The sequence below is a fragment of the Camelus bactrianus genome, chromosome 21 (genome assembly GCF_048773025.1).
Source record: "Camelus bactrianus isolate YW-2024 breed Bactrian camel chromosome 21, ASM4877302v1, whole genome shotgun sequence".
Lineage (NCBI taxonomy): Eukaryota > Metazoa > Chordata > Mammalia > Artiodactyla > Camelidae > Camelus > Camelus bactrianus.
The window spans coordinates 5,002,057-5,023,450 of record NC_133559.1 but is presented as its reverse complement, the minus strand read 5'-3'; the positions used below and the strand labels follow the sequence as shown (position 1 = coordinate 5,023,450).

At 37.7% G+C, this 21,394-nt stretch overlaps 1 protein-coding gene across 2 annotated transcripts; it reads left to right on the top strand.

Moving 5' to 3' along the window:
• Positions 1-93: 93 nt before the first annotated feature.
• Positions 94-21,360, top strand: CTSS (cathepsin S). 2 transcript variants are annotated; one of them, XM_045519192.2, is made up of 9 exons: positions 94-113; positions 487-582; positions 1,503-1,629; positions 3,990-4,112; positions 4,947-5,096; positions 6,678-6,905; positions 7,977-8,142; positions 8,997-9,099; positions 20,042-21,360. In XM_045519192.2, the coding sequence occupies exons 2-9, from the start codon at positions 557-559 to the stop codon at positions 20,076-20,078; spliced, it is 960 nt and encodes a 319-aa protein (XP_045375148.1). In that variant the 5' UTR covers positions 94-113; positions 487-556; the 3' UTR covers positions 20,079-21,360. The 2 variants fall into 2 exon arrangements, with proteins under 2 accessions (XP_045375148.1, XP_010956773.1); XM_010958471.3 differs by lacking the exon at positions 20,042-21,360 and adding an exon at positions 17,009-17,671 and having other exon boundaries at positions 95-113.
• The last annotated feature ends 34 nt before the right edge of the window (positions 21,361-21,394 follow it).

Genomic DNA, 21,394 nt, shown 5'->3' with positions numbered 1-21,394 from the left:
AAACTATGTGGTATTGAAGCAGCAACAGATAAGAAGAAGAGCTCAGTGAGCTCAGAAACTGACCCATGGAGACATGGATTACATGGCTGAGAATTAGACAACAGTGATCATGGGTGAGTTGTGTTAAAATGAATAAGGCAGCTTTTCCTGGGAAATCATGGAGGAAGCTGGGATTTCAGAAGCTTAAACCTAATTTTTTCGTAACTAATTTTTCCCATCTGAAAACTGGTGTTTTTAGGTAAAGTGAATAATCAAAATGATGAGGGCTTAAAGGGTAAACGTGAATAGGTGTTGTTTTGCTGAGTTTGTTCTGTTGCTCTCCTCTCCTGGGGGCTCTTTTTGGTTTACTGTACCCACTTTGTCTCAAAAACTGTAGGGAGAGAGCCAGAGGTAGCCAAAGGAGTTAGGTTTTAAATGAAACTGAAATGAAAGCTCACTTCCTCATTGCGGATGCCTCATGTGACAAGTTCCAATTTCTTTTTAAAGTCAGTTTCACTGAAGTCTCTTTGCTGCCTGTGAAATCTTTGGAGAGAGTCCACCTTCCAGCTTTCCTGACATGGGAGCACCTGCTGGTTCCATCATGTATGTACTGTCTGTTCTTCTTCTTCTATTTACTATACTTAGACCCTTTATTTGTGTTTTTAACTTGCTCTGCCTGCTAGGTTTTACATCGTTTCAGGAAGTAAACTAAAAAATCATTGTCGCTCAATTTGCCTCTTGTTTTTTTGATTAAAAAGAATCTATTTTTGAAAAGCTAAAGTCTACTTGAACATCTACAGCCTTAGGCTGAAACGTAGCTTTCTTCGGAGTATAATTTGAAGAGTTACATTGTTTAAAAATCCAGCTGTTTTGAATTAAAAAGAAATGGAAAAGAAAGAAGAATCCAGTTTGAGGCAGTTAGTCACTGAATTTCTGTTGAAGTCTCTTTGTATTAAATACAGAAATGGTGTTTTCAAAAGTAGTTAATTGCTTCTTTTGAAATAGATATTTTGATTGTTGGGGAAAAAAGTTTAAACAGTACAATGATCCAAGGATGTGAAAGCAACACACAGGAGCTGTCTTTTAACTACCTCTGAATGTTGTAGATATTTTAAGTAGAGCAGTTAAGAAGAGCTTGTGTATTCAAAAATTATGAAGATAAACTGATTTTTTAAAGGTTTGCCTTTTTAAGGATTTTTTTTTTTGAAAGGAGGACAGAGGATTTCCCTTGGTTAGATTTGTTGGCAAATCCTGTAAAGTCCCTGCTTCCCTCATCCCTCCCTGTAAATTTGGGTTCTTAGATATCAGGAAATTTTTGAAAATCACTTTTTAAAGTGCTACTAAATATTGGAAGTGGTATTTTAGACATAAATATGCTGTTACTCCCTGTGACTATAATTCAGAAAATTGCCTGTATAATTCTGATCTGTAAGATTCTGTCCCTTTGAGAGACTCTGCGCTGCTATGTGGTCACATACATGCAGCGAATCCTTACTCTTCCTATGTTACCTTCCCTGTAACAGGATGAAACGGCTGGTTTGCGTGCTCCTCCTATGCTCCTCTGCGATGACACAGCTGCGTAAAGACCCCTCTCTGGACCGCCACTGGGATCTCTGGAAGAAAACCTATGGCAAACAGTACAAGGAAAAGGTAGATGGGTTGCCAACTGAGCAATTTGCTTTTACTCAAGTATCCTCTGCTTTCTTCCTCTCAGAATTGTGTTCTTACAAGCAGTGTTTTCAATAAATGTTACATACTCATTTCTTACCAGATTCTGTTACTAGAGATCCATCAGGAAACAAAACAAAGTTTCTGTTTTTATGGAGCTTATATCCTAGAAGGAAAGATAGGAAATAAGTGAATGAATAAGCAGGAATATACCATGTTAGATGGTGATAAGGGCAGTAGAGGAAAATAAAGCAAGGCATGGGGGGTCAGAAGGGCCCCAGGTAGTGTCTGTGAGGGGTTGGGAGTGATGGTTCCACGTATGTGACAGGATGGTCAGGGAAGGCCGCACACATAAGGTGACACTGGAGCAGAAATTGACGGAAGCCAAGGAGCAAGCAGAGTAGATAACTGGAGTGAAAGTCCCAGGTCAAGGGGAGAGGAGTGGATGTTGGAGGGACACAAAGGCCTGATTCAGTCCCCGGCCCCAAGGAGCTCTGCTGGAAGTTATTTCCTGCTCTCACTTCCCACTTTGTACTTTTGTTTTTATTTCAAAACATACTTCTTGACTGATTTTAAGATCTTACCCTTGGCGCCTCAAGTAACTCCTATAACTGTATGATATTTCTGAGTTTATAAGCAGGATTACATAATTACTTCTTTGATGTATTATTTTTGTATAAAAAATGACAGTTTTAGTAGGACATGCGCCCCGAGTTGTTTTCTTAGTCGTGATGAATTTCACCCTCACCCACTCCTCTTCAGGACCAGGCCTCCAGTTTCAAGGTTAATTCGAGTTAGATGTGCAGTTAGCACCACTATCTGGTTAAATGAATCCTGTCTTGCTTTTTAATGATCTCAGTCCGAATCATTAGGAGGAATGAAAATGACTTTTGATTGGTATCCTGCCATTCAGATGTATCTCAAAGTCCACTTCTTTTTTTCCTTTCTTTTACTTCATTAGGTTTATTTTTTCTTTATTCCATTTTCTGCCTCTAGTGGTTTGGAAGTATATCTGTACATGTCCATTACTGTGGTAACAATAAAATCTTGCTTCCAAGTAGAGGGGTTGCATCCAGACTTATTGCATAGAACCAGGGCCTGGGTTCTGACACTCAATAAAATGAGGCAGAAAAGAGATGTTGCTGACTGCTCATTGGGCTAACGCTTGTTGAAAACTAAGGCTGAGGGCTGGCAATTCTAGGAGGCACTATGTATATTGTAGCCCATGGAAATGAAGCGTCTGGAGGACAACAAAATCTATATTCAGAATATGAATTCACTCTGGATACAATTAAAGTAACAGGACCAAAAATGATTTTTAAAAACTATATCTAATGGAATGACGTCAACACAAATGAACAAAATATTGTGAAATATATTAGAAATCCAGTTAGAGATCTCAGGAATCAAAAGGATAATCATTGAAATAAGAACTCAGTAAAAGGGATAAACTCCAGACTGGAAAGAACTGAATAGACTCAGCAACCTGGAAGGTGGTACTGAGGCATTCATAGAGAAGGCAGCATAAATTTCTTTTATTTATGAAAATAAAAACGGAAAATTGTGAAAATGCAGGTAAAAGATGAGAGAGAGTTTGTGGTTCCAAAATACATCTGATAAGAGTTTCTGAGGAAGGAAATTAGATGGAGTGGTGGGAAAGAAACATTTGAGGAGGTGCTGGTGGAGAATTTTCTAGATACAAAGAAAAAAAAAGTCTTGAGTCCTCCAATCAAAAGTGCCCTCCTATCAAAAGTACTCCGGAGAGGAAACTAAAGAAATCCACACCCAGAAACACATAATGAAGCTGCAAAACATCAAAGAGAAAGAGAAAATCACAAAAGTTACCATAGGTAAAAACAGAGGTACAGCAACTCAACTGAGGTCCGACCTCTACTCTGTAATAATAGAGGCCAGAAGACAATGGAGAAGTGTCTTCAAATAACTGAAGAAAAAGAGCTGAAATTTATAATCAGCTAAACTATGTTTTAAGAGTGAGGGTAAAAAAAAGACATTTTAAAAGGGCCTATAATGATTAAGCGATCTTACCACTTACAAAGGATATACTTCAACAAACTGCAATTTCTAAAAAAAAAAAAAAGTGCTTTAGCATATTGAGGAAGGCCATTGTGTATCTAAAATAATATTAATCACCATCAGAGCAATTAAGAGCAAGAATTAAGATTAATGTATGATTTTGCCAGTTGTTGGATAAATTCACTTATTTGCATGCTCCCAGACAGATCCACATTTAGTAGAATGCTTTATAATATGTTTGTTTTCATTGTTGAATAGTTATTTGTGCAGGATTCAGTATAACGATGTTCTTTTTCTTCATATTTTAGAATGAGGAAGCAGCACGGCGTCTCATCTGGGAAAAAAATCTAAAAACCGTGATGCTTCACAATCTGGAGCATTCAATGGGAATGCACTCATACGACCTCGGCATGAACCACCTGGGAGACATGGTAGGTAAACTACAAATAGTCCTCCTTTTATCTCCAGGTAAGCAGGATTTCTATCTCCCCAAAGGCAATTCGAAGGTAAACAACAAAGAGTAGTATCTGTATGTGTACAAAGTTAGAAAACAGAATTTAAGGACAGACGAATTTGTACGGATTCCTTATTTAGTCCTATTGTGACCGCTTTCCTTAACGATTCCCTTCTTTAGAGGAATGTTTTGAACTCACGGAGCACTATTACTTTTATTTGTGTTAATTCTAGAAAGCATTGCCTAAAGACTACTCACAATCTTGTCAAGTTACCTTACATGTGTATGTCTACGTAGACAGTGTGATGTGTTCCACCTGCTTTCTTAATGGGGGAGTGTGGGTATTTAATATCACAAGTAATCTCCTGTTAGTTACTAGATTCTGTTCTACCCTACAAAACTTTATCACCATGGCCAAAATTAAGAGTCATGGTACCCCTTGGAAGCGAATACCCTAAGTAGAATAAATTCCTAATTAAATGCAGGAATCTCCTTTGTAATTCTTTATCAGAAGGAAAACCAGTTCAGTCCACTTTTTGACAACCTTTTATAAAATTCTGCCTTGCTTTGAACCAAAAATCTGTCTCCTTGTAACTTCTAACTTTTACCATTTGCTTCTCCTTCCAAACACCTAACTGGGATGCTAATGCAAAGTGTAAGACTAAAGGGAGCCAGATAATTCACCTACCAGTTACCTACGTTGGTCACAAATACCACTAGTTTTTCTCAGTTATTAAATATATTCACAGTTACAGTTAATTAGGATATTGAAAACAAAGATATAAGTAAAAGGAAATATGTGTCTTTGTAGACCAGTGAAGAAGTGATATCTCTGATGAGTTCCCTGAGGGTTCCCAGCCAATGGCCGAGAAATGTCACTTACAAGTTAAACCCTAATCAGAAATTGCCTGATTCTCTGGACTGGAGAGAGAAAGGGTGTGTTACTGAAGTGAAATATCAGGTGAGTAGCATCATCCCAGGCCTCTACCCCAAGTAGAGATCCCTCTTCCTTATGTACTTAGTCTCATTACATAATTTGGCAGTGAACCTTATAGTCGGCTATGTTTCTTTCTAACTACTTTTGGTATTCTTGTCTTCCCAACCATCTCATGAGCTCCTTGAGGGCAAGGACCACAGCATACTTTGTATTTCCCACAATGCTTAGAACACCAATAGTTAGAACCACATCAGGCAAAAACTGTGAACTAAGCAAATGTGTCTTTAAGACCAACGTGTAGCGTTCATGCTATCCATCAGCTACACTTGACCCTTCACCAAGCCAGTTACTTGAGAAATGGTATCGTGTGTGGGGATTTCATTCAGGAGGTTTTCCCTCCATCTCATTTATGAATTTCAAGGTCCAAGGAGAGGAAAGGACTAGAGCTGAGACTGGCCTGTAAATTACCCATCAAGTTCATTCATGACTAGGCTTGGATTGTTAGACTAAGATATAAGGATTTTATAAATTTGTTGCTATGTTTTTGTATTTCCTTTAATTTGCTTGTCCAAAAAATAGGTATAAAAATCCTAAATTAGTTTTAGTAAGCTAAGGATAAAGCACATATATCATCTTGGAAGTCAGGATAGGGGAGAAGAATCAGTGTTCTGAGCAGCTGCCCCCACCAGTGACCAATGAAGAGTGTAAAAATCAAGAAGTGAATGGAACTGCTAATCTCTTACTCTTTTTCAGATAGATATTTTTCTTTCAGCTAGCTTGGGTTTTTTGTTTTTGTTTTTGTTTTTTTTACTGGAGTTCCTCTAAAAGTTTGGGAAGACCAAATAAACTACATATCTAGGTGTTAACTAGAAATAATTTAATGAGCTCCTTTCCCTGGATGCTTGCATTTTACTGGGTGATTTTTGCTTTAACCAAAATAAATTTGAATTTGCTTCCTTCCAGCAGAGAGCAAAGCAGGATGAGGGGAGGAGAGAAAGAGCAGTTATGATGTGGTTCTGGACTCTCTGCACCTTTTTAAACTAAAGCAGCTTTGTGTTTTTCTGCTTGTTTATACTTCCCTGTAAAATATCTTATGACCAAAAAAATTCTGAAGCTAAAAATGTTTGAAAATGCTAACCTTATGTTTCAGGCCTCATTTGGCAAGAGGAAGGGTATTTTAGGTCAAGAGAATCATCCCAGTTCCTCTCAAAATCGTGCAGCATTGGTAGTATAGCGGTGAGCAGAGCTGCCTTCCAGTTCCTCTCAAAATCACTTTATGGTTGGCATCTATCTCCCTAATTAAGGGGGAAAATAGCTGAGATTTGGTACAAGCTCAGTAAGTACTCTTTCTTAATACATTTGAATATGGCAGTTACACTCTGCGCTCAGCCATTTGTAAATCTTTATTAAGGTTGAACCTTGCCCAGAGAACAATCCAGTATTCAGTCTTCATTCTCATTGTCTAAGAGAAGAGGAAACTACAGTGGGGCGAGCTTTTCCTGGAACTGCTGACAGCGCTGACATGTTGCGAGTTGCCCAGTTTGTGTAGCGGAAGTCATCCTTACTGACTCTGTGATGGTCCTTGTGACTTTGTCTCTGTTTTAGGGTTCTTGTGGTGCTTGTTGGGCTTTCAGTGCTGTGGGAGCCCTGGAAGCACAAGTGAAGCTGAAAACCGGAAAGCTGGTGTCTCTGAGTGCACAGAACCTGGTGGATTGCTCAACTGAAAAATATGGGAATAAAGGCTGCAATGGCGGCTTCATGACAGAGGCTTTCCAATATATCATTGATAACAACGGCATTGATTCGGACGCTTCATACCCCTACAAAGCCATGGTGTGTCATAAGCAAACTTTTTGTGCTGCCCCTTTACCTTATTGCTATCACTAAACTAACTGTACTAAACTTACCACCAAGCCAATTGCTTGAGACGCAGTGCCATGGTGTGTGTGTGTGTGTGTGTGTTTGTTTCAGAGAGAGAGAAAGAGAGAACAAGAGAAAAAGAGAACCTTGATCAGAAATTCTTAAATTCTCAAAAGTTCTCTTTCTCATGCAGCAGACTTCTTAATTTATCACTGGCACAATGATTTTAAACAAGCAAGCAGAGTTCATGCTTAAAAATGGATTTTCAGCAAAACTTCCTTACAAAACTCTTTCTGTGTATCTGCCTGGTGTTTAAATTTTTTTTGCCCTGCAGCCTTCTATGCTGGACCTGATTCTCAGATCATCAAGCACACAATTCTTCTACTAAAAAGCTAGATAATGCTCTCCTCCTCCTCCTCCAGATTCATCACACGTTCTGTTAAATGATATAACTAACATGTCCATATTACAGAACATTTATAAAAGATTAAAAATATCACTCAAAAACCTCCTCCCTTAGCCACTACTGTTTTGATTCATTTCTTTCAAGTTCTTTTTCCTATCAAGCATTTAGAAAACATAGTTGTATATGCAACAAACATGAATTTGTACCCTCCCCTTTCCCACTGGAAATATGATCTTTATAAACCATTGTTTAAACTGCAAATCATCCTGCAGGCATTACATCATCAAAAAGATTTTTAATGATACCGTCTAGTCTAGAGTTTATGATCTTAGTGTAGTATTCCCCTAACAATCCATCTCGGAGTCTGAGAGACATTATCCTGGTAAATTTTGCACACATGAAGATGTTCACAATAAACAATAGCATAGTTCTGTTTTTCCTCTGTTACTGGTGAAATGCAGAACTATTAGAGTTTGGAAGATTTTACTTTTCTTTCCTTAAAGGGAAGAAGGAGCATTAGACACTTGAAAAGGCTAAATGAGGAAGGAAAACATATTTGAACTGCAGACCAAGGATTCTGGTGATTTATAAAAGAAGTTGAAGTACACATCGTTATCTGATTTATCTCTTTTTTGCAGGATGGAAAGTGCCAGTATGACTCAAAAAATCGAGCTGCCACGTGTTCGAGGTATACTGAACTTCCCTTTGGCAGTGAAGATGCCTTGAAAGAAGCTGTGGCCAATAAAGGACCTGTGTCTGTTGCTATAGATGCAAGCCATTCTTCTTTCTTCTTCTACAAAAGTGGTAAAAACCCAGATACATCCTCCTCATGCTTTATACTGCCCTTGTGCTGTAAGAAAGAATATTCTTATTCCTTATCACTTGGCCTCTGAACGCTTAGACTAGGTTAAACGGAACGCTCCATTTCGTATCATTTCATATACGTATCTTTATACCCAGTTCTAATTTACTAGTAAGGTAATACTTATCAGAGTTCACTAACACTACATGCCAGGTACTATGCTAAATTCTTTCCATGCATTAGCTCGTTTAGTCCTCACAATATCCCCATTTTACGGATGAAAAAAAACTAAGTCTTAGGTTAACTTGCCCAAAGTCACACGGTCTGCAGGTGTCAGCCGGGGTTAGAAGCGGTGCCGCGTGACTCCCGCGCCTGCGCCCCTAAGCACGGCCGCGCTGTGGGTGCAGGTGCAGCCCAGCGCTGCTCGGGGAGGGCGCCCAGCAAGGCAGAACCGGGCGGTAGACAAAGCAGGTGATTCTCTCTTTTTTTCTTTTTTTAACCTCACATCATTTAATCTGATAAAGGATGAATATGTATAGAACAGGCAGTTTAGGAATATATTATGAAATATATTTTAAGAAATATATTTCTTACTGTATATAAGTTAAAAAATAATTAGAAAAAGGTGGCAGTTCAGCAGAGATTTCTAATTAGATTGATGCTAAACTTGGCCAAAGACAAACCCCAGCGATATAGCATTGCATTGATGGCAAAAATCATAAACTCTAAATCGTTTAAACATTAGAGTATATGTTCCTGACATACATCCAAAACAGTCTCATAAAATAGCATTTTCAAATGTCCTTCATTGCCACATACCACTTACTCTTTTTCCCCACCCACATCTTATTCTCAGGTGTCTACTATGACCCATCCTGTACTCAGACCGTGAACCATGGTGTACTAGCAGTTGGCTATGGTAACCTTGATGGGAAAGACTACTGGCTTGTGAAAAACAGGTAATGTATTCACACTTTGATGTATATTTAATTAAAATCAGGAATTTGAGGGAGCCTCAACAAATGCTTTCTTGTGATTATGATGTTAAGCATCATGATATTGACAATGATGAACATTTATAGCTTCTTATAAAGTAGCACTCAAAATTACTCAACGCCCCCAATTCTTCACTTCCTATTCTGCCGTCAGCACTTCGCTTTCATGACTTATTTTCTACACTACTTTGTTGATTGCTCCTTATCAGTCTCCTTTATGAATACCCATCTTCTGCTTGGCCCCCCCGTTGCTGGTTTTTCCTCCAGGGCTCTGTCTTCCACCCCTTGCTCTTCTTATTCTACATTTTCTTTGGATACAATCATTCCATTCTTATGATTTCAGCTATAACATATGCTGATGGTGTTCAAATCTCTAACTCTGGCTCTGACCTCTGCTGTGAACTCAGATTATTCATCTAGACATATCCACTCTAATGTATCTTAGTTTTTCCAAACTCAGTATGTCCAGGGAATTCAGTAGTCTCTCCACCATATTGTTCCTTCTCAGAACTTCCCATCTCACTAAAAGGCAACACCACACAACAAGCTCAATTAGTCACCCGATCAGATACTATGGATTAGTCTTAGACCCCTCTAGATGCAGCCTAGCGACAGGTCAACCTGATTTTACCTTGTCTCTGTCCTTAATTCTGCCCCCTCTCCATTTCTTCTGTCATCACTCCGGTTCACACCTCTCTTGCCTGGACTATTCCTGTAGCCTTCTAACTGGTCTCCTTTTCTCTCAAACCTGCCTTTATACTGCTTCCCATCTGGTTTGTCTGGAATGTAAGTCTAGGCTTATTATACCTCATCTGCTTAGTGCCATTAAGTGTAAAATGAATGTTCCTTCTTTCATTTTAGAATAAATTTAGAAAAGAAAATACAAGTCGTCTATGTTGTGGTCCCTCCCTGCCTTGCCAGCCTCAATTCCTGGCAATGTCTCACGCTTTGAATTCTAGTTATACTGAACTATACACAGCTATAGTTCCTTTTCTAGCATTTTATCTTTAATGCCTTCATATCTTGGTTATGCTGTTCCCTCTGTCTAGAACAGCCTTTCTCCTCACTTGGTTTACTCATCCTTTTCCTTCAAAACCAGTGCAGACATTATCTATACCAGGAAGTTTTCCCTAAATCCTTGGTCTGGGCAAAATGTCTTTTTTCCTATGCTCCTAAAATGTCCTCTAGCAGACTGGAATATTTTACATGTAATATTTAAATTGTGTGTTCACCTATCTATCACTCCAATATTCTGTATGTGCCTTTGGGGCACAGAGTGTGTCTTGTCTTTGTATCCTCAGCACAGTAGGTGGCATCTAACAGCCCCTCCATACATGAACTAGCTGATGTCCATATAAACTGTAAACAAAAGGAATGCAGCTTCTAGAGGGAAAAGAGAGGAAACATGAAGAGTTGAGACCTAAACATGTTTGAATTTTCTCCTTGTGTGAGTTTTCCAAGGCTCCCATAACAAAGTATCACAAACTGAGAGACTTAAATGACAAAATTGATTGTCTCACAGTTCTAGAGGCTGGAAGTCAGAGATCAAGGTGTCGGCAGGGTTGGTTTCTTCCAAGGGCTGTGAGGAAGAAATTTTTCAATGCCTTTACTCTAGCTCCTGAAGGTTTGCTGGCAGTGTTTGGCTTTTCTTGGCTTGTAGAAGCATCGTCCACTCTCTGCCTTCGTTTCCACATGACATTCTTCCTGTGTGCATGTCTGTTTCTGTCCAGTTTTCCCTTTTCATAAGATATCAGTCATATTGGATTAGGGTCCAGCCTAATAACTCATCTCAGCTAGTTATATCCTCAGTGCCTCTATTTCCAAATAGGGTCACATTCTGAGGTATTGGGGACTAGGATTTTGACATATGAATTTGGAGGAGACACAATTCAACCCATAATACCCCTCGAATCTTTATTGGAATTACATAGTCTACAAACCATAAATAAACAAACTAAGAGGTCCTTTCCTACCTTTTTCACACTGTGGCACACATACCAGATGGTAACATTTATATGGCCCACTAGGAAGGTAGATGAAGGGACTCATATCTTGGTTCACTAGTAACCCATTCACACCTTGGATCTAGACCAGTGATAACTTTTTTAAATGTGGCAATACTTTCACCTATATCTTGTTTACTACCCAGTAGGTTTTCCTCTTCTCTATTCAAACCGCTCTTCTTGAAGATCATCTATATCTTTTAGGGTTTTAATTCAAAACCTCTTCTCAGCACTTACTCATTCAACAAGAATTTACTAGGCATCTGCAATGTGACAGGCATGATCTAAGCCCTGGAAATACAAAAATTAATCAGAAATCATCTGGTCCTGAAGGGGCTCACAGTCTAATGGGGAATTATATATATTTTTGAACAACAAAACACAACACAGCATGGTATAATATGTCTAAATGACTTTGGGGCCATAGAGGAGGAGTTGCCTCTCTGCCCAAAGTTCCACAGATAAGGCATTACTCACACTCTTTTCAGATAAATGAATTGCTCATATGTTAGAAGAGGAAAGCAAGTTGCCCAATGACCCAAAAAGGATATGGAATGGCACAGACATTTGAGAGATTTCTCTGCTGTATAAACTCTCTCCTCCGTTTATTTCTATGACATCTATGACATAGCACTTTCCTGGCTCCTTTTGCTGTATCAGTTTTAACCTCATTTCTTAGATTATTTTCTTCTATCTGTTCCTTACACTCCATCTCTAGCTATACTAATGCAAACTCATTTAATCCTTGAGCTTCATCTATTGCCATTATGTGGATGGTACCCAGTTCAAAATTTCTAGAAATTACCTGTCTACTAAGCAATAGACTTCCATGTCCAACTTCCAATTTGATAGCTCTACTTGAAAAGTACAGATCCCCCACCCACCTACCCTCCAGCTGCTGACAATACACACACATTCTCCCCAGCTCTTTTTCTCTCTCCTATTCAACAAGTCTAAAACCAAATTCCCTCTTTCTCTCCATTCCAACTCCCTTTACATCCCACATCCCTGAAAATGATTTTAGAATAAGCTCAAGGGAAAATTATTCCCTATTTTGAGTAATACATCACCAACTTCAGATTATAAAAACCTTGGTATCCTCTTGGTCTCCTCCTTCTCTCCCTAAACCCACATACCCCTGTCCTTTAGGCCTCTTAATCATATTTTACATGTATTTCAGATTTATCTAATTCAGATTCCATTCTCTCCCAACTATGGAAGTATCTTTTTAAAATACGGATCGTGTAAACCCATGGTCAAAATTCTAAATAGTCTACCATTTTCATCAAAATGAAATCTAAACTCCTGACTAGGCATTTGAGGGTCTTTATTAGGTAGCTTCAAACATAGCTTTCTAGACTTTTCTTTCCCTATATTCTCATGCACCCATATTCACACTCTGGCCACCGGGAACTACTTACACGTCATTCCCTAAGTTTAGAGACACTTAGTTACTTCTATTTCTTTACTTTTGCTGTTACATCTTTCTGAAATGCCTTTAAAGCTCATTGATCCCTACGGAAATCCCTGTCTGGTGAAATGGGCACTATCATATATTCTAGTGGAAGAGTAAATTTTTACAATCCTCTTGAAAGCAACCTGATAATATGAATCAAGAACTTTTCAAATGTTCACATTCTTTGTCCAATGATTTCCATTTCTTGGAATCTACATGAAGAAAATAATCCTAAATATGGGGAAAACTTCATACCTGATTTATGTAAATTATAGCATTCTTCTTCTTTAGTAGTGGAAACTAGTAAGCAACCAAAAATGCCTAACAATAGGGATAGTATTAGATAAACTATGACATAATCAAGTCCATGTATTAGAAATTATATTTATTCAGAGCATTGTTAATAACCTAATAGAATACTTGGAATATACATTTAAATGGAAAAATGCATACAAATGCAAAATTTATATACAATGTAAGTATTAAGTTAAAAACAGTACATGGGATTTCTCTGATGTATGTTATACTAAAGGATCAGATGGAATTATAGCAAATGTTAATAATGGTCTGTCTACCTTTATGTATTTTCAAATTGTCTTTAATAAAGCCACTTACTACTTTAAAAATGAAAAAAAAACTAATTAAAAATCCTATTCATTCTTCAAAACCTACCTCAAATGCTGTCTCCTCCCTACCTCATTCATTTACACAGAATTGTTTCTCTAACCTCTAAGCTTTAGCAATGCTTCATAAGTTTTATTATAGCATTTAACACATTGTGCTTTGTATTATAGCTATTTCTGTAAATCATGCTCCACTCACGAGAATGTAAGTTTTGTAAAGCTAGAACAATCTCTTGTTCATTTTCGCATCTTCATTCATACATTGATTCAACAAATATATATTGAGTACCTGCCATGTGTCAAGCACAGTGCTAGGCACTGGGGATTTGAATGAAAAATGCAGTCTTTCTGTCATCCTTCAGGATACTCACAGTCTAATACATACAGGCAAGGAGATAGGTAGGTGCATGTACAGACCATCGCAATAGATTGTGGTAACTGCTGAGACAGAGGTAGGCATCGGCTACAGTGCAAGCACAGAGGAGGCGTCAGGGAAGGCCCTTTAGCCAGGTTATCTTAAGGACGAGAAGGAAATAGCGAGACAAAAAGGGCAATCAGAGCAGAGGAAGGTACATGTGCCAAAGCCCAGAAGTGAGAGAAAGTAAATGAGTTAAGGAACTGCATGATTATATTTATAAAGGTTGTAGCATAAGGCGCCTGTTAGAGAGGCGACATAGGAAGGGAGCAAATTATGAAAGACCACAGCGATAGCTGGCACTCGAGTCTGACAGGGAGCGGTTAGACACGGGCCTGAATTCCGGGCCCCACCGAGACTGACCCAAACAAAATCCTCTTAGATCATCAAACTTGTTCTTAGTGACTTCTTAAAAGACTAAATTATATGTCATTTCCAATGCTACCAAGTTAAGCCTAAGTAAAAGAATGTGGAGTCTCCCTCTATTTGGCCTCTTCTTTTTTATCTTCCTTTGGTTTATATGTAATCTTTTTGACACGTGTATAACATTGATCCCTGACCCTCGATTTTTCTCTCCTTTCTGGATATGGGTACTTAGCTTCTTCGTATAATACAGTATAGCATAGTGAGTAAAAGAATTAACTTTGAAGCCAGGCAGAACTTGCTTAGAATCCTAGCTCCTTTCACTGTCTCTGTGACCTCAGGCAGGTTATTTAAAACATCTTTAACTTTCAATGTTCTCATCTGTAAAATGGGAATAATAGCCTCATTATTATTATTATATAATTATGCATATATTATTATAGAGATTATTATAAGGATTAAACAAGACAATGTAAGTAAAACACTTAGCACATAGTGTGTGGCATGTAATGTGTCCAATGAATCATAGTTATTATTTTTATTATTATTCTTCCTTTGAATCTCTATAAAGAGAATACTATCTGACATAGAAGACTATGCCCTCAATAACATCCCAGCTGTAAATGCAGTTATAAGTCTTACAGAATGCTTTCATAATGTCTAGTAATATATAGCTCAATCATTTAATACCAAAGAATAATTGAGTACAAATTATTTTATGGGTGCCAAAATAATTGAAAATACTTGATTATACAATCTTCTGATGGTTAGACATAATCCAGAAGTAAAACTAGAGCATCTCGGTGAGGAATGATGAACTATGTATTCTTCAGGGACATCTCCCTAAATATTAGGCAGTAGAGATTTTGAGGTTAAACTCTCTGAGAAGATCCTTAAGTATTTGGATAGTCTTTGTTGCCAGTTATGGGCAGATCCTATAAATTTAGACAGCTAGCTGAGCTAGAGGTGCAATTGCTATGTACTTAGAAAAGTTTAGAAGCCTAACAAGGACATATACTAGGTCAGAAGGCCACCTCAACCTGACTGCCCACAGGGTGGACCAAGATTGTCTTTGGGAAAAATAAAAGGGAGGAATTTAATTTAGTGTACAGATCAATGAGTAAGGAAGGCCCCACAGTTATTGGGCTAACATAGTTTGAGCCTGAGGAAAAAATTCAAAATGTTAACTATGTGCCTATTAGAACCTTAAACACACACACACATATATACACAGACACATACACCAAAAACTGCAAAAGCACCTGGGACACCTTTAAGCACTATCTCATGAACTCTCTAAGATAAACAGTTGCAAAGCAGATGGGCCTCTAGATAATGCAGTAACTTGATGGAGTTGGTAGGGGTGGAGGGGAGGACAGAAATGGCTCCTCTTCAACCATATGTGGCATTAAGTTATAAAAATATAAGTTAGAATAAAGAACATATTCCATTTTCCCTCACTGAAAACTGCTGTCTGATCTTTCAAGAGATGCTGATTCTTAAAGAAGAGTTAGGGTACATGTTTTATACTAAATATTATAGGAATCTGTATTAAATTCGTACATACTGCCTCTTCCGCATGGAATCAAAAGCTGAAGAAAGATTTTTTAAATAGTTATAATCTAATGATTTTTCTTAGAGATTTGTCTACAGAGAGATTAACAACGTGCACACTGGTTTACAACTCAAAACAGGTACTTACCACGCGATGCCACTGAAATCACCCTTGTCAGGATCACCACTCACCTCCACTTACCTCAGCCGTCAGTTGTCAAATCTCATTCTTCTTGCCCTCTTAACATTTAATGTGTAATTAATTACTCTCTCCTTTCTGAAACTCTTTATTTGACTTTCAGGTGACCACATTCTCCTGGTTTTCTTCCTACTTTACTACTCAGTCTCTTATAGGGTTTTGTCATTTTTTCAGCAGTCTAAAAAAGGGGGAAAAAAGAATATTTTGGTGAATCTTTCCTAAATCTGAATTTCTTTAACTCAAAAGGACTATGCTTCAACTAGAAATTATGTCCTCTTAAGTTTTGTTTTTGGTGTTAAAATGTCCTTTCTTTTACAATATGATGGTGATTACAAAATGATGGTAATAATAAAGTTTTTTTTTTAATGTCTGCACCTACTAACTTAAAAATTGGTAACTGTATGTCAATCTGCAAAATTTTTTGAAATTCAAAGTCCGTGAAATCAAAAGGCGAGAGAACCATTGATCTCCTCTAACCCTAATATGACCCACTAACTCCCTCTGCAACATCTCTGACAAGCTGTGTAAACCTCTGATTGAGCACTTTCAGTGCCAGGGAGCTCACCTCCTCCCAATGTAGCATATTCCATTTTTTAACAGCTTTAACTATAAGGAAGTCTTATCTCAGCTTCACTTCCAGGTCAAAAAGCTGTTTGAAAGCTGCACTTTTTATTGCTTATTTTAGAATCCCCTGCCCTATACCTTTTCCATCATGGTCTCTTAAAAATATTTCTTAATTGGTACTCTCTAAAGAAATTGAAGTTTGATAGCAAATCATCACCTATGATCCTATTATGCAAAAACATTTAGAGATGGGGCCTTGGAAAGGATAATAAAACTTCCTGCAGACGTAAGAGGATTAAATTTTGGGATGGATCTTATATTGTTTTCCTTAGGTATTAAATCTATTCATCACTGTAACACTAAAACCTTCCAAACTATCCTTTGAAAATTGCCTAAAAGCCCTAGGGAAATTATTATATTATTTTCTTCTAATTTTGTTTTACAGCTTTTCATATATAATCACTTTAGGAGGAAAACAATCTAAGAGATAAAAAGTTGATAATGTAATGTGATTATATTCATTTGTAGTTTTTTAAAATTTTATTTCATTTCATTAATTTTTTCATTGAAGTATAGTCAGTTACAATGTGTCAATTTCTGGTGTACAGCATAATGTCCCAGTCATGCATGTATATACATACATTCATGTTCATATTCTTTTTCATTTGTAATTTTGTGTTATTTCTTTTTCTAAAGCTGGGGCCTCAACTTTGGTGACCGTGGATATATACGGATGGCGAGAAATAGTGGAAATCATTGTGGGATTGCTAATTATGCCTCTTACCCAGTAATCTAGAGATCTCTTTGTTTTAGAACAATTCAAGAAAGACAAAACACTTTCTCTTAACTTAATTTTACCTGCTGTAAGCAGTAGAAATGTGTGACATGATCAATGTATATTTACTGTACTAACAGAAAATATAGTTTGACATCTACTTTTTAAACTTTGCAGATCTTGGGGGAAAGTTTGCTAAGCAAACTAGTAATGTACTATTGATATAACTGTATGAAAATTGGTCAACCTGAAATGATCTGTCATGTTTGTCATTGTCTTATTTTATTTGTCCTTTTAAGTCCTCTGATATCCTTTTGAATCTTGATGGCATATAAATGCTTAATAAGTATATGTCTTTTCAACTTTGTATCATTACCACATACCATTCTTTCCTTGTTCTCAAGAAACTGTTATAATCTATTGTGAGAATGTTAAATTGTGGTATGCTGGTGATGTGCTATGGCAACTTTCATGGAAAAAACTACTAGGTTATTAATGTCTCAGACTGTATTTTTGCACACAAAAGGATTCAATAATTTTTTTTAAATAAATGATGTCAAAGTAGACAAATGCTTAAAAGATAATCTATCAAGTACTTTGTTTTTAACAATTAGCAATTAATATACTAATTCATACTATTTTTACCTAGTCATTAGCAATTTGGCCAGGACCTTTTGGGGGCAAATAATTAGTCAACCTGAAAAAATAACCGAACTGCATTTCTTTAAAAATATTCCATTACTCATAGTTTTATCTAATTCGGATTGATCTTCCTCACAACTGCTCTAGATTAGTAGACAGGCTCTGAAGAGGCAGCAGGAACTTTAAATTTCATAGGTTCGTATCTGTGACATGAAAAATGTGTGGGGTGATGCCGTTAGTGTTTCTTAAACTGAACTTTAACCATTTTCATGATCTTTGGTTCCCTCTCCACAAATTACATTTTAAAGAAGAAGAATTGCTAACTATAAAAACATGGTAATGTTGCAGGAAAATGGGGTGCAAGAGGATGGTTGTGTCCCAGGTCTCGGGTGAGTCCCTGGGACGCTCCCAGCCAAATGAGGGTCCTTGGCTTAGTGCAGGAAAGAATTCAAGAGCAAGCCATAGTAAAGTAAAAGCAGATTTATTCAAGGAGATACACACTCCACAGAGTGTGGGCCGTCTCAGAAGGCAAGAGAGGCCCTAGGATATGATGCAGGAAAACAGACGTGGGGCATCAGAAGGGTTGAGCCCCTGGGACATGCCCCACCAAGTGAGGGTCCTTGGCTTCACGCAGGAAAGAATTCAAGAGCGAGCCACAGTTGAGTGAACGTAGATTTATTCAGAGAGATACATTGTAAGGCAAGAGAAAGGCCACGTGGTGTGGGGGTTGGGTGCTCAGATTAAAAGTAGGTACACACCCTACAGATAGAACGTCGGGGAGACAGGGGCGGCTGCAAGGCGCCGTGTTGCTGGGTTTTGTGGGCTTGGTGGCTTTATATACTAATAAGTAGAAGGACCAGTCTAAGGGGAAGGGGCTGGGATTCCCAGGAAGTTGGCCGTTTCCCACCCTTTGACCTTTTGTGGCTAGCCTTGGGACTGCCATGGTGCCTGTGGGCGTGTTATTCATCATGCTAATATGTTACAATGGGCTTATAACGAAGCTCAAGATCTACTAGAAGTTAAATCTCTCATCATCCTAAGCCTCAAGGCCTACTGGGGGTTGAATCTTTTACCATTTTGATGTTAATTGCTGTGGCATTCCTTGAATGGCTGTGCCCTGTCCCCCTCCATCCTGTCTCAGAGACACACATTCCACAGGCAGAATACAGTTCGGCTGGGGTGGGGGGAGCAGCCCCAAGGCACCCCAACCTTTGACTTTCTGATTGAGAACAGTGTTTTTCTGTCATAACACATCAAATTGTAATTATATATGTATTTATATACTTACTTATATAGCATCTCTTTCCTTCATTAGATCGTAAAGTCAAGGAGGGCAGAAATCATGACACTTTGTACCTAGAACACAGCATACATAGTGCCTGCCTTAAAGTGATCAGTCACTATTTGTTGAGAGAATGAATGAGTGATAAATGAATACAGAAGAATGACCAGCCCATTACAAGTGTTAGAAGTAAAAATAGGTCCTAGTTCCTTCACAATAATGGAAATCTAACACTTTTAGAAACTATTTTAAAACTCCTGTTAAAATTTAAAGGAACCCATTATTCAGAACTTTCTTTCCCTTCCTCCTTCTCTTTTTCCTATCCCTCCCAGGACTGTACTTTGATCTGGATTTTGTTCCTCTCGCCTTTTGCTTCACCAAGATAAAGATAACGAACAAGATTGCTGTAATGAAATAGGAAGTTAATTGAGAGAGAGGTTACAGCTCAGTGGTAGAGTGTGTGGTTAGCATGCATGAAGTCCTATGTTCAATCCCCAGTATGTCCATTAAAAAATAAATAAAAATAAAATAAATTTAAAAACCTAACTACTTACCCCTCAGAAAATAAAATGAAATAGAAAGTTAACCTTTCTAAGTTCCTGAGAGTCTTTTGTTTTTAATTTAATTTTTAGTAGAGCTAATACATTCATGTGGCTCAAAAATCAAAAAGTATTGTTGTGGAGGAAAAAAAATTTTTTCCTGCTATCCTCCTAGTTTCCCCAGCTATAACCCTATAAATTAGATTGATAAAAGGCAGATTCAGAAGAGAAAAGCATACAAATTTACTTGATTTACGTTTATACGACATGGAATCCTTCATAAGGAAATGAAGCCTGGAAGAGATGGTTAAACTTGGACACTTATTATACTAGGTTCTATGAAGAGTGGAAAGTCCTGGGAAAAGGTGGTGGGACAAAAGGGTATGCGCTAATGGTGATAAACTAGGGGAAACTTAGCAAGGCCTGCTAAGTTCAGAAGTGTTCAGAAACATCCCACTGTCCTTGGAGGTAAAGATACTCCTTTCTTCTAGGTATACGGAGGGCACAGCTCACATGAGAGTCTTCTGACCTGCTTCAGAGGAGAAGGGGTAGACCAGAGTCCGTCCAGCACCTGCTTTTTAATTTGAACTGCTTCAGGGGAAAGGGGCAGATAAGAGTCCTTCCTCCTCCTGCCACTTCTAAATCCCTTCAGCTTAAAGTATTCAATATGCCACGATGCCATATTATGGGGTAGTGTGTCCTGAACCCTGTCAGTATTTAACAATCAGTTCTCATTATTTGCAGTAGTTATGGGCAAATAATACCAGGAACAATGAATTATCAAATATTGAAGCATTGTTTCTAAGCGAAATACAGGGTTAGGTTCCTGTAAGCCTTTGGTCACAACATTTTCATCAACTGATTAATACATAACCTTCTTTTATGTATGTCTCTGTTTAAAGACACTTTATTTAATATATATTGTTGAATCATTAACATTGAACTCACAGCCAACAGAACTGTAACTCATGCCTGAAAAATTATCTAATGCATATATTTTCTACGTAAGGCACATCACAACTTTCTTACATTTAGGAACATTAGACAGAACTTCTAGACAGCATTATCCACTTTAGACTTTTTGGGAAGGGGAGGTAATTAGGTTTATTTATTTGTGTTTTAATGGAGGTGCTGAGGATTGAACCCAGAACTTCATGCATGCTAAGCATGCACGCTACCACTGAGCTATATCCTCCCCCTGCGCTATCCATTTTAAACAGCCAAATCATCATCAAATAAATAAATAAATAAATAAATAAAAGATAGAGAAAGAGAGAGAGACACAAAATTGCAACACATGGTACTAAACAGAGGACAAAAAAGTACACTTGTTTACAATATGAGAGCTGAGGACACTTGTTTACAATATGAGAGCTGAAACAAGAAGACACAGCATCAGCTTGTTCAACTTCACTAAAGAGAATTCAGTACAAGTCAGCACCTGGATAAGAAATCACCTACACAGACATTGTCATAAAGCTATCATACAGCCCATCTACTCTCCTAAGAGACCACTTATTTTTCCCTGAAAGTCATTTGTTTTACCTTAAGTGCCCATCTGCTCCTTCCTATCTCCTATTAAGATGGCATATAAAACTTCAAATTCTAACCACATCTTGAGCCACAGTTCTTTGTGAATTCCCATGCAAACATACATAATTAAATGTTATTTTTTTCTTGCCAATATGACTGTTGTCAGTTTAATTTTCAGAGTCCAAGTATTATACCTTAGCGGGCAGAGGAAACATTTTTCCTCCCCAACAATTTCAAATAGCAAATAAATTGTGTAAATAAATTGTATAAAAATTGATCCCTCGTATATATATTTGTGTATCTTGGCAGTG